Source organism: Spea bombifrons, chromosome 3, assembly GCF_027358695.1.
Source record: "Spea bombifrons isolate aSpeBom1 chromosome 3, aSpeBom1.2.pri, whole genome shotgun sequence".
NCBI lineage: Eukaryota > Metazoa > Chordata > Amphibia > Anura > Pelobatidae > Spea > Spea bombifrons.
This window is the reverse complement of record NC_071089.1, coordinates 36,467,892-36,482,166: the sequence shown is the minus strand read 5'-3', so window position 1 is coordinate 36,482,166 and position 14,275 is coordinate 36,467,892. Positions and strand designations below refer to the sequence as shown.

Sequence of the window (14,275 nt, the reverse complement as noted above, 5' to 3'; positions counted from 1 at the left end):
GGACAAGATACATAAATTGACTTGTTTCCTAAAGAGGCGCTCCAGCCACCCGAGCTTATTCAATTTAAATCACACAATAGTGTAACCTTTTAAGGTTTTTATTTTTTCATCGGAAAACCATCTATCCTCTGATTCTCTGCCAGTTATTAGCCACATCTTTTGTAAAATTGCAGACAGCATAGGGGAGATGATACTTGGCATCTTGATATTTTAATATGCGTTCTTTGTTGGAGGGGACATTAGACTACTCCTTTAAATGTTTTTTTTTTTTTTTATTTGCTTAGATCCCAAGTTTAGTATGGGCAGCACATATGTGTACTCAAATGCCCCTTTTTCTTTTATTGATGTCCCTATTTTCTTGGGGCACTGAATGGGTTGGCGGGTAAGAGTGTATCACCCTGAAAGTCCTAAAAATATTGCATAGTTTTGTAACTGAATATAAAAAAAAATTACCTTCGTCCATAGCAGATGGGTGGACAATCCAAAAGCAAAAGGCTAATTTGTTGCTTGCTTCTGATGTCGATTTTTTTGACCTGCACCAGTAAGCGCTCATTATTTTCTAAAGAAATAATGCTTTTAGGCTATCCTGATATTTACATTACCCTGTTGGTTTGCAATAGCTTATATTATTCTTCATAGCAGTAGGAATACTTAGTTACTTTTAGTATAATATTGTATGAATAGAACGTGATTCTGGTGCAAGGTTTTAAAAGTGGTCTTATCACCTCAGCAATCAATGCTAAATCATGTTCTTTTGAACCAATCCATTCATTGCTAGAATGATGAAATTTTCCAAACGTTTCACCAGAATGTTTGTGTGTGTGTGTGTATATATATATATATATATATATATATATATATATATATATATATATATATATAATCCTCCAATAGTGTGGTCTTATATGGCAGCCCTTTCGGTCAAAGTCCTGTAGATCTCCAGCCAACCAAAAGTGTAAAAGGTTATCATGTCTTTGCAAACTTGAACCTTCTAGAACCAGGAAGACATTTATCAGCACAGGGGTTAGTTTCATCCAGTAATTTCTGGTCTTCTGCTGGCAAGGCTTGTTGGACATGGACATGTGACAAAGTATCTCTGCCAGTAACATGTACTGTGCACATATGGATCTGTCTACAAACTGAGACTAAACCAAAGTTCATACTCAAACCAGAAACCCAAAACATGTGCACAATGGGATTTAAAGGGATTAATGCACCAGATGTACAACCGTAGTTTTATATAGTAGTAACTTTGAGTTAAGCATGATTTAATAATTTGTTATTTTTGCTTTAGAACAGCCATCTTTAACAAGTTGTACTCATTGCAGTAAAGCACAATTCTCCATCAGGGCTACATTTATAACACCAAGTGATTAAATCACACCCTGAAACAGTTTAAATATGTATTCATAAATGTGCATGACAAAGATTATTTTAAATTGGCTCACTAATGTCAGACAGTGGTTTTACTCGGTGGTGAGTACCATCATAGAGGTCGGGGAGCAGTGTTCAGAAGCGCATCCGCTGCAAGGGTGGATGTGGCTATAAAGGTCCAGTCCTCCAAACATGTCTATCTGTATAGGCGAGTCCAGCTTCTGCTGACAGTAGAGACAGCCTGTGTAACACTGTAGCAATGTGGAAAGATCAGTTCAAAGGCCATCGTACTATTATGTCCTTATGTCACCTAGCACATAATCCTTAACTGGAATCAAATTTATGGACCTTTAGATATATATATATATATATATATATATAACATTGGAACATATTGGAGCTCATAAATTGACTTTTACTCATTGAAATAAAATATTTATTCTTCCTACGAATTCCTTTTCTTATTTCTTTATAAAATATATATACATATATATATATACATACGTGTATTCTATACAACCTTGAATTGTTGTATTTACATAATGGTCATTTCAGAAGCACCCCAAAATATGTATTTATATAGAGTGTGCTTCCAGACTTCTGGGTTAAGCACCTCTCCTACCATACAGATGCCTCATTAATGGTATCCAGAAAGGGCCTTAATTTACAGGTGAACCTCAGTGGGTTAAACATAAAACAGTACCCATAACTGAGCTACTTGATGTGGTGGGGCAGAATCTCCTGTAATTATGCTTCACATAGATCGGGGGTGTCCAACTTGTGGCCCTCCAGCTGCTGCAGGAATACATTTCCCGTAATGCACTTTCAGCTAAGTGGCTGGCAGATGAGTATGGGAGATGTAGTCCTGCAGCAACTGGAGGCCACAGGTTGGACACCCTTGACATAGATGCTTTCAAATGGAATTTGCAGTGTATATTTGTTGGCTGTGTGTTGATTTCTTGTTGTTGCATGTAGATATCAGCACCCCAAAATGTGTATCCACATACCTGTTAGGGTGTCCCTCCCTTCTATTATTTCCCTCCACTATATAATGTGATATCTAACCAACCGCAAAACATCTAAGCCTCTGTAAAAGGACACTGCCAGAACAAATGTAGTATTGTGTCATGAGTAATGTTGCTTCTTTGTACTATGTTTCACATCAATTTGTGATACAACACAGTTCTTACCTAGCTTTTATATCTAGGATGTACTCTTTTATTATTGTTGACTTTACACAGATGATATGCCTGTATTTACTTAAGTTGTCAATGTTTGTATTCCGCACTATGTTCCAGTATGCCTTGAATATTATAAGCATGTTCTGGCTTTGAATAAACTCCATCAAGCCCAGTGGTGGAACACTATGTCCCAAAGTATGTGGACACATGACCATCACAACACACACAAAAAACAGACCAGGTAGGTTCATAGGAAGCTATTATTAGAGAGGTCTGCAAGGGTGATAGTCTATCTTGAAATGTTGAATTCAAGAATACATAAACTGTCCATTGGAAGATATTAAGTTTTTTATATAATTGTGATACAATCAGATTTTTGTTTTTATTATGATAAAAACCACAATAAAGGTAACAAACACTACAATAAAAATATGATGCTAATAATACAATACTTGAATGTACATTTGTATCTGGGTACTTGCCAGATTTGCAGCACTACAGATATGGCAGAGGAACCAGGTCTACAAGGTTCTTGAAGACCACCGGTTCACCACACACTTCCACCTACTCCCTGCTACTTTCCCTGCCTGCAAGGGACTAACCATCAAAACCTGGCTTTAACATTTCTGGCAAATTACCAGGTAGGTATAATGTTAATATACATATTAAATGTGAGAAAGTGTGATCTTTTTTGTCAACACATCTGTCATTCATATTTTAAAATGACTCATTGAAACAAATATTGGTTAAAAGGTACAGTTTTAATATTTTCCTTTTAATGGTTCATTTGCTTTGAAATAGTTCAGCTTGCTGTTAAGATAATAATAGCTTTGTTTTTAATTATGTAAAGATTTACTACGTTTAGAATACTTGGCTTTAAATTTAGGAAATTTAAGCCAATGCTGCTTATTGGTGTTTTTGTATTGTTTACTCCTTAGAGCCACCCAGTTACACACAAGAATAGGATAAAAATACTCAAAGAAGGCAGCTTTGGGCAAGTCTGTGTCCTACAATAATTTCAGTTGATCTGGACTTTAAACAATCTGCTAAATCTTAAAGGGCATTCTCAGGATTTATCACTCTACCAAAAAACATCAACGCCTTAGTGGTTCCTTCAAAAACAGCCAGAAAAAATGGCTTGTTGTATTTTATGTTCAGAGCTTCTATATCATCTTCATTCAAAGAGAGATCTCTGGCTTCATTTGTGCCCATGGCACTTTCTTCCAATTCCAAATGAACTTGATTTATAATCTGAAAAAAGGAAACCACGTTTATTACTATGGCAGAATAATGCTTTGCATATTAATTTATATGCCAATAGAAAGACCCGTATTTGCTTGAAGCATTTCAGGAATAAAGCTTCAAAATTAGGGCAATAAATATTTTCCTTTTATTGGTTTCTTATGTGATCTTACAGGAAATGGCGTGCCCCGCAAAGATTAATATTATCCATATTATGTAGTCCAAGTGATTCATTTGTCTAAACACAATAACTTAAAGGAGAAATACAAACTAATGTAGGCGCTGAATAAGACATATTATATTGTTACATATATATAATATATATATATATATAATATAATGCAGTTGCGGGATTATATTAAAATTTCCTAATTGGGCTAACTAAAGGTTTTCTATGAACTTTAGCGTTCACTTACGAAAATGGAAAGTGACAGAAGAGTAACAGATTTTAACACCATGACAAGTATGCATTATGAAGCGCCAACATAAGTACAATTCTACTGCAAAGGAGCTTTGTTGGCCTCGTATGCTGTATAAGTATATCAGTCATATTTCATGAATGCCTGCTGAATCTTGCCAGGGTTGACAACTCACAATAGTCAGTGAATTGAAAAATCAATTTAATTTTTGTATATTGTATATAATCATTACCTTTCCAACATGAATGTCTAAATTACTTATTTTGCTGAAATTTGCTGTTCTCCCAAGAAGGGTTGGCAGTTGTATTTCAGTAAGAATTTCTTGGATATCATAAGTACTTTTGATTGTCAACTTCGGCAACACTAGATTTATTTTCCTGAAAAGAAATAAAAGGTTGTATGTATTACGCTTTCTGTAAGTTTATTTAAAACTTTTCTTTTGATGTCGATGTGTTATGTTGAATAAAAATGAAAGAAAAAAAAAAAGAAATAAAATTTAATCCAGTCAAAAGCAGAATGTACAGGAGTAGTGTACGAAGACAGGTAATTTTAATATTTAATACTGTAAAACATTACGTAATAAAAAAACAAGCACTTAAAAATACATTTTGTTAAAATATAGGACTGTTTGTGTGTCTCTGGATTTAGGTACTGACACCAAAAAATGGTGTTGTGGAGAACCTGATGCGTTTTGCCAATACTGGCTTCTTCAGAGTTTAGTGGTTGCGAAATTGGACATGAAGAGACTACCTTGTTTAATAGAAATGTGAATGGCTGTGTGGGCGCATTGCAGTTGCTGCCCCAGGATTCTCCCAATATGACTAAAATGTTTCAGCTGACCAGGGGAAGGAAGCCTGATAGTTGTTGCTTCTGATGTCATAACATTTGTTGGTGGAATAGTGTGGATGATGATTCATGAGAGATTGGGCTAAATTAGTGAATTGCTCAAAGTGTCTGCAAGTAGCTTGATACTGAAGTGTTTATCCCAACAGAATTATATATAAAATAGTTTTTCTTTTTTAAATATATTATTCATACTAAATCACAGACTATATATCTATTAAAATGGGTTCAGTTCAAAGCCCCAAATCTCCTATTATTACATTGCATAAAAGGACTGTTCCTTAGTGTGTGAAAAAAATTAAAACAACATTTATCAGAAACTTGTACCTTCATACCTGTCTGATAACTTATTCAGCCACTTTGGAAATGTATCCATAGAAAATGTAGACTCTATATCCTCAAGAGACTTTTCATTGTCTGGTTGCACCAGCAACAAGAAATCATTTTCACTGAGAGGAATCTTTAATATTGATGGGTTCACTTTATCACCAGGTTGATATTGGAACATTCCTGATACTGACATCATGGGAACTGAAATTTTCTTGTTTGGCTGAATCCAAAAGTCTTGAGGTTCCAGAACTGAAACAGAATTCCTCACTTTGCCTAAATAACAGAGATATTGGTTATTTATTAATAAAACCAAGTCTACATACGGTACCCTCGAAAACAATTACGATTTACAAATCTGAGAACTCTCCAGATCTCACCAGAAAGTATGATTACTGGGCCATGGGTCACTATGGTTCCCCACCCTTTCAGTTTTCTTGAGGATAGCCCTGTTCCTTAAAGTAGCAAACTCATTGAGGTATAAGTAAAGAAAATATATAGAACTATACCATGATAATTATTATTATTATTATTTAATCCATTGTGAATAGCGTTTAGGTTTGTCCGAGAACACCTAAAGGATAACAATTTTCAAATTCTAAGGCAAGGTTGAAGCTGCTTTTGCTTTAGTGAATTCACAAAACACTATTCTATATTTTGCAGAGGTATGAGGCTTGGTTTGGCACTTTAGTATTTAGTCATGTTAAATGTATGCATGTAGATCTTTAATTCTTTTGAACAATCTATAAAATACATTGTAACAGTCTATCTCCCATTATCCAAATGCAGTGGTGTGTTCTATTGAAGGGAAGAAATGAAAAACAGGGAAAAAGGGAACAATTGATTCCAATATTGTAAATTCATTTTCAAACATTATACAAGTTGGAGGCATTAAATAAAAAAAAGCAGAATTCTTATGCATGTCACATTTTAACTATGAAATTAGCATCATTATTAAAGAAGGTACAGTAGCACCTTAAGGATCGAGTTAGTGTTTGGAAAAATAGTTTTGGAATTGTAGATGTGTTTTTGGAGCCACATTTTCTGGGGGTTCTTAGCACTAATCAATTAAAATGGAAGACAACTGTATTAATAATAATAATTTTGAAATTAGCCAATACATTTACGGGGTGCAGTAGGGAAGTCCAGCTGCACAATCCTAGTTTATCTCATACGATACTGTCTGCTTGTTGTAAAATGATACAGGTTACAGATTATTGCATGATGAACAGCCAAGTTACTAATACATTTACAGTAGTGTCTAGCATACAATTAAAGCATGATCTAAGTGTTAAACACCTGGATTATACTTTCAGACTGGGTCCAGATGCAAACTATAGAATAGTGTTTTGTGAATTCACTAAGACAAAGCAGTTTTAACCTTGCCTTAGCATCTAAAAATTATTATGCCGTAGGTGTTCTTGGGAAAACCTAAAAGTTTTTCACAATGGGGTGAATCAAATAATTTTAATTTTCATCATGGTTTATTAAAACAAAATATACCATCTTATCTAATTCAGGCCCTCAGTAAACACTGGGCTTTTTTTTACTAAAGCAGTAGTTGACCACAGAAATTGGAGGAGAGTTGTGGTTTCGACTCTGTGAGTTCATTATGCATTATAAGGACCATCCCTGGCATTTCTCCACATGACCAAGCTGACCCTGCTTAAAGAGAGTTCAGTCAGTGATATAAAATACAAGAAATGCTTTCTACAGGACCATCTAAGCTTTTCTTCAAGCAGAAGCTCACAGGGGTAGACCATTCATAATGTAAAATGAGAGAGAGATGAAACTGCAACTTTCCTGCAAAATCTCCCAGCGATTACTTTGGTTAATAAACTCCAAAACTGTCTAAACATGGGTTCCCTGCCTGGTCACTGATGTTCCATGTGTGTATTGATGAGCACATCTGAATTTTTATCTAGATTACAGGACACAATGTCCTAATACAGCCCATGCTGAGTTGTCCATAAAAGGAACCATGTTGTCAAACTGGCATCACGTATTTAAAAAACAGTCCTCTTTATAACTCATAACCATGTATAAAGAAAAGAAAGTCAAAAACATTCTATTCCACCCACCATTCTAAACAGACAAAGGGGGGCATTTCAGGCGAAGTGGTTACAGGTGTCGCTAGGAGACACGGCTTTCTGTAGACATTTTATGTGACTCTTTATTTATCTTTTTATTGTGACAATAATGTCACAATTTTGCTAAAAACACATTTTCTGCATTCAGAAACATTAATTGTACCCTTTCTGGTTATAGAACATATGTAACACTGAGTTAAATACTAATACCCACCAGACATTCCAAATGTCTAGAAAAGAGAGGCACTGAGGGAAAGGGGGGATGAAGAACAAGTGGTTTTTGGGTGTCAAGTAAAGGGAACAGAAGTCCTCATTACAAACAAATAATGCACCAATTACTAATAACTCACTTAAACCAAATAGAGATTGAGTTTCCACTCAAAAATTCATACATTCCAGAGTATGTACTTGAAATGTATTCACTAAATGAGTTGCAGTGAAAATTATGAAGATTATGTATTATTAATTATATAAGGATGAAAACTGGCCCTAGATAATGCATCCTTTGATTTAATAATTAGAGCAATAGATTTATATTTCCCCTTTAAGTAAACAAATTAAATCACTTCTAAAAACGATTTCTCAAGATTATGCCACATTGACGTACACAAAGCTTTCTCAACATCAACCTTTGTTTTGTATTTATTTTTTCCTGTATATTTTCAACCTAAAAATATGTTTGTAAATGAAAATTGTTCTTACCTTTAAAGTTACTATATCTTGTATAGAGAAGGTTGGATGCTCCATCAACAGGCTCCAATACAAAATTGCCTTTTTTCAATACTCTTTTATCAATGAATTCATGGATTAATTCTGTAGTCTTGAGTGAATTTGTGAAATCGACAGACCTTACATGAAGTTCATTAGCAGAAGGAATCAGGTGATGCACAAATTCTTCGAATAGTGGGACACCTTTTGAGACAAATATGCAAACCATTTTCAGTGTATCTATGTTCGCATCATTGGAAAACAAAAGGCTGTCTATTTGCTTGATGGTTGAAAGTACTTTTGGGCCATTCATTTTAGAAAGACAATCTGCATTGCCAGATGGGTGTTCAAATCCCAAAAATCTTTGAAGGTCATCTGAAGTTTCTGCAGATGCACCAAGGTAGAAAGATACAAGTGATGAATATATGTCAATATAGGACAAAAGCAAAGTGCCATCTTTGTTGATTTTCCTCAAGGCATTGAAAGCTCGCAAACCGACAGACTCTATTAAAGGTGTCAATACACCTGTAAGTCCAAGCTGTTTTCTTGCGGGGGGTGTTTTGTCTTTGAATGGTGTCTCTTGAGGCTCAGATTTTGATTCAATGGAAATGGGTAAGAAAAGCTTTTCAGTGGTGGAGTTTTGGCTATCCACTTTTTCACACTCAGTTTTGTTGTACATAAGCAGAGTGAAAGGATGCACATAGACACGGTTGCATACCGAGATAGTAAAAAATGCAGCTAAATGCAACAAAAAGATTTGAAGTTTCATTGTTGTGATTTGTAGAAATCTGCAAAATAAACAAAACAAAACAAAAACAACAATCATTCATTATAATGGGTAGGTATTATTACAGAAGGAAACAAAAACCTCCATGCTACTAGGGTAGAAAAATTTGACTACTTGAAAATTATCACGTGAGATAATAAAAATGGGTTCGGGGACATCACTGACAAGTTAACAAGAATTTGCAAGATTTAATAGTGGACAAATTATTGGTTGGTGTAGACGTCAAAGGATAAAAAAGATAGGAAGGTTTGAGATGAATAACTTGGGACTACAAGGGTGCAAATTATCCTGCTTCTTCTTGGGGACTGAATATGATAGATCTTCATAGATCTTTAGATTAGAGTATCCTAGTAGGTTTAAATCTAAGCTGTGTGAAGAGTTAGCTAGATCATGGATAGCAGTTACGCTCACATAGTGGGCATTGAAAACAAATGGAGCTAGCAGTAGCTAACAAGTGCAAATGAGAAAAATTGGAAGCAAAATGAAAAAAATGGACCACATAATATTTCAAGAGCAAGTACAGTTGCTATTAGATGCTTGCATAATGAAGCTAGCCAAAAGGGGCCTACAACAGGACCATCAAGCAATAAAGGTTAATTATAGAGAGCAATTTGTGTGCAAAGAACAATGTTATATTATAACCCTGCTCATTGTACCATTACCAGTTTCTACAATGATCCAATAAGATCAACATTGCAGAGAATTGTTTTTTAAATATAAATATATAAAATGTGGTTGTGTAGGGGTTGCTTAGCCAGCAAACAAAATGTAATAGGTTGTCCTTTGGATGCTGCTCAGTTTAAAGCATCTTAAAGACAAAGACAGTCAAAATCTGCAAATTTCGGAGAAGCAGCATGAGGGAGCCAACAACCCCAGACGCAATTTATCATTTTACATAAGGTAGATGCACATACTGGAAACTGCAAGGGACTAAAAAAACTTACATTTGGAAAAATATTTTATTCTAACAAGTGTATTATGTAATATTATAACACTATATTAAACAATTATTTTTATAGTGTTAACCAAAACAGTACCAACCTAATAACTTATGTTATTTTAATAAATATAAAATACCATTTTTAAATATACGCTGAAAGAATAACATCATTATATCACAAAATTATATAGGATGTTCCCCAATCTGTCCTCCAAACACAAAATGTTACTACTTTTATAGATGGATACCTACACAAATAGATTATTTAACTAAATAAAATCGCAATGGTGGAGTTATCGAATGTGTACGTACCTAACACAGATCCCTGATGATGACCAGTTCTAGTTTCCTCTTCTTCAAAACTGGAGCAAACATATATTTGCTTCAAATATTATTTCAACTGTTGCATAACTGTGGTTACTTATTAGCTAATATCCGTGGACTCCTCTATCTGTTCAGAATGTTCTGTGACCACTTGCTGGCTTTTTTGTTGTGCTACTTCTCAACATCATACATCTGTTACTACACAGCATGAGGGCAAACATAAGATAAAACATTTCTACATCTGTCAATCATTGTCTTTGCTGTTTTTGCTGTATTTCCACGCAGCATGATATAGTTCTCTAACCACACATTAAAGTTGTTTCACAATCAGTGGTATGCCCTGCTACTTTTAATTTGTTTGGAATGTTTCCCTTTTATTTACGTCATTCCTGCTGAGGAGTCCTAACCCAATCAGTTGTCATCTCTGGGTGACCTTTGTTATAACCAACTGAAAAATCATACAAATGGTCCGCTTCAATTTCCTTTTTTTTCTGTGAATCTATAGGGTCTCATAATTCATTTTCAGTCAAATATTAATGACATATTGCTGACTAATTAATCTATAAGGAAATATACATCATGTCATATTAGGCATATACCGGGAAACCATCAGAAATATTAGATACCAGTATCAATTTAGGACACAGCCCCCACTCCATATCAGGACATTATTTTAAGCCCCAATATGCCCTCTACGTAAATAACAAGCTACTCCCTTTTCCAACAGTGCCTTCAATATTAAAAGAAGTATAGATTGAAACACGTAACCCGAGGTGAGGGCGTCATGACGTAGGAACGTACCTGCGGGCTCCCTCCCTTCCTTCTCCTCCTTCTTCTTTTCTCCTCTCCTTCCCTTCCCTCCAGAATCCACTGAGGACTGAGGGTGATCGGGTACGGCATGGCGGTATGGCGTGGCGCCGGCTGAGCACGCTACTCTTTTGGGGATACGATTCGATATAGCGGCTCAGCACAATACGGTTCGGTGACTTGGTGACTTGGTGCGATTTGCTGGCTTAATACGGTGCGGCGGTTCAGTATGGTGGTTTAGCTCTACACAGCATTGTACCGCATAGCACAGTATAACGATTCAGCGATTCAGAGATTCAGCGTTTCAGCGTTTCAGCGATTCAGCGATTCAGTGTTTCTGCGTTTCAGTGATTCAACGATTCTGCGTTTCAGCGATTCAGCGATTTAGTGATTCAGTAATTCAGCGATTCAGCGATTCAGCGATTCAGCGATTCACCGACTCAGCGACTCAGTGACCCAGTGACTCAGTGATTTAGCGTTTTAGTGATTCTCTACAGCACGGCAGCAAGGCATTTCAGCACGGTGGCTAAGCACGGCGGTTCAGCACAGTACAGAACGGTGCAGTCCGGTCGCTCTACACGCCAAAGTGGTTTAACACAGCAACACAGCACAGTAGCACAGCATAGTGGCTCAGCATAGTACGGCAGCTCAGCACAGCAGGGTGGCCTATGAAATTACAATAGCAGGCTCAGTGTTACGGAATGATAACATCAGCAGGTATCAAGGCAGCCTGATTTAAGAGACTCTTGCGCAAAGGTAATATATACCTAATATTATATGCCGCATCCGTACATGGTTATATTGATAAGTGCTGGCGCTGAGCATTTTTATTAATAGTGACTGGAGCTTTAATGGCGGAATGAGTGTTGCCAATATTAAAAATCCTATCGCTAAACACTAGGGACAAGGTAAATACTAGGTATAAGGTTTGAAGAAGTCCTATCATAAAATACTAAGCTATATATTGATTAGGATTGGAGAAGTCTATATATTTGAAAGTAAGCGTTCAAAAAAAAAAAAAAATGCCTCCTAAAAACCCAAACCGGAAGTCCGCTGGTATTAGTTCCCCTAAAGGGAATATTGCGGCAGCTAAAATCGATAAATTTTTGAGAGCTTCTCCTGTTATAACGAAAAGCCGGTCTGCCAAAAATGTGTCCCCAGTGGAAGGCAGAGAAGATATGGAGCGGTTAGGATCTATAACCGGGGACTCCGGGGAGGAGTATGGACGCTCAATTGAACCTGGCCTTCTTGGTACCATTCTTAAAGAAGTGCAAAATTCTAATCAAGCTCTAGCACAGTTAAATTCGAAAGTGGAAAGTTTGTCTATTGAAGTCTCCCTTATTAGAGATGATTTAAACAAGATACGGGAAAGGTTGCTTAATCTTGAAACAATAGTTCCTTCCTTGGATAAAGGAATGGAGATAAAGAACAGTACAACCTCCTTAAGTACGGATATGGACAAATTGAAAGATAAAATGAGAGATATGGAAGATAGATCTAGAAGGAATAATATTCGTATTTTGGGGTTACCAGAGGGAGCGGAGGGATTAGATCCCAGGATGTTTTGCCAAAAATGGATTGGTGAGACTTTTGGAGCACAAACACTTTCTTCTTTATTTTGTGTGGAAAGGGCACATAGGGTCCCGGCAAAAACCCCTCCACCGGGGGCCCCACCAAGGACTATGATAATCAGACTTTTAAATTCTTCTGATCGTGATGCAATTCTTAGACGTGCTAGAGAAATTGGCACGATATTATACAACTCGGCAAAGATTGCCATGTACCCAGATTTTTCCAGGGGAACTCAAATGCAACGTGCGGCTTTCGATGAAATTAAAAAAACGGCTTAGAATAGCTTATATTCGTTACTCTTTGTTGTTTCCCACAAAGCTCCGAGTGCAATATAAGTCAGGCATTTTATTTTTTTCAAGCCCTCAGGAGGTGTCTATGTGGTTTGAAGGAGAAGGGTTGTAATGTCTAAATGGCTAATTATACTTAATTTCTTGAGGAGTCAGGAGGGGGGGGAGTTATTATGACGGTGTAAAGAGATACGTGTGGAAAATGGTCCAGCACGCATCACGAGAGGGGGGTGGTATGTGATAGGGGGAGGGTTATTGGTCTGCTGATTTTTTTTTTTTTATTTTTTTTTTCCTCTTTCTGAATGCAAATTAAAATTTTATTTTGGAATGTGAGAGGAACTGGAGATTGTAGAAAGAGGGTAGCCATATTTGATCGTGTACAGAAACATCTCCCGGCTATTATTTGTTTAGTAGAAACACATACGATAGGAGAGACACAAAGGAGGCTATCGAGAAGATGGGCTCAAACGGAATTTCATTCCTCCTTTTCTAATTACTCGGCTGGAGTCTCTCTACTTTTCCATCGAAAGATTCCGTTAGAGATTAAGAACAAGATAATTGATGAGAGAGGTAGATTTATATACTTACATCTAATTATCTATAACCAGGAGATGATTATGGCTTTCTTTTATGTTCCTCCCCCTTTCTCTCCACAGCCAATAAATAAATTAGTTCAATTCATTGGAGGTAAGGAACAGCTTCCACTATATTTGTTCGGGGACTTTAATTGTACACTAGACCCTGAGAAAGATGTAGTGCGAGTGGTCAATAAACAGCATACTAATTTGAATACTCAGACCCCATTAGCAAGAATGATTGAAGAATTGGGCTGGAATGATCCATGGCGGTTAATGAATCCTGTTACACAAAGATACTCATGTTATTCCGCCACGTATCAAACCGCATCTAGGATTGATTTGGTTCTGTGCAATGATTTGGGGATTAGGTTTATTCAGGGGCGTACCTAGAGTATTTGGCACCCGGGGCGGATCCTGTAAGTGGCACCCCCCCCAAATGTAAAGACATCTACAAAATTATGTTGGCAAGAATATTTATTGCACCAATTTGTAAACTGTATGTCAACTGTAAACAACAAGAAATCTGAAAAAATAAATTAATAACTTATAAGTAAAATAAATATGTTTAAATAACATTTACTGAACATATAATAGTGCTTTCTTTAATAACCCCCCCAAAAAACAACAAACACAGGTCCAAAGTGACTACTCGATTTTGCAAAGGGAAATGGATTTACATCCTGTTCCTTCGAGCCTTCATTTCTGCAAACTGATCAATGACATCATCAAAGCTAATCTTCGTTGCATATTAATTTTCAATTGAAAGTATGGCAAGATTTGTCAACCTTGTCTCACT

At 36.3% G+C, this 14,275-nt stretch overlaps 1 protein-coding gene across 1 annotated transcript; it reads right to left on the bottom strand.

Moving 5' to 3' along the window:
* Nucleotides 1-2,797: 2,797 nt before the first annotated feature.
* AGT (angiotensinogen) lies at nucleotides 2,798-10,314 on the bottom strand. The gene is made up of 5 exons (XM_053459040.1): nucleotides 10,224-10,314; nucleotides 8,179-8,972; nucleotides 5,395-5,662; nucleotides 4,449-4,593; nucleotides 2,798-3,806 (listed from the first exon to the last, which is right to left on the bottom strand). Exons 2-5 carry the CDS (start codon nucleotides 8,951-8,953, stop codon nucleotides 3,609-3,611), a joined length of 1,386 nt encoding a protein of 461 aa, XP_053315015.1. The 5' UTR covers nucleotides 8,954-8,972; nucleotides 10,224-10,314; the 3' UTR covers nucleotides 2,798-3,608.
* Nucleotides 10,315-14,275: the final 3,961 nt, after the last annotated feature.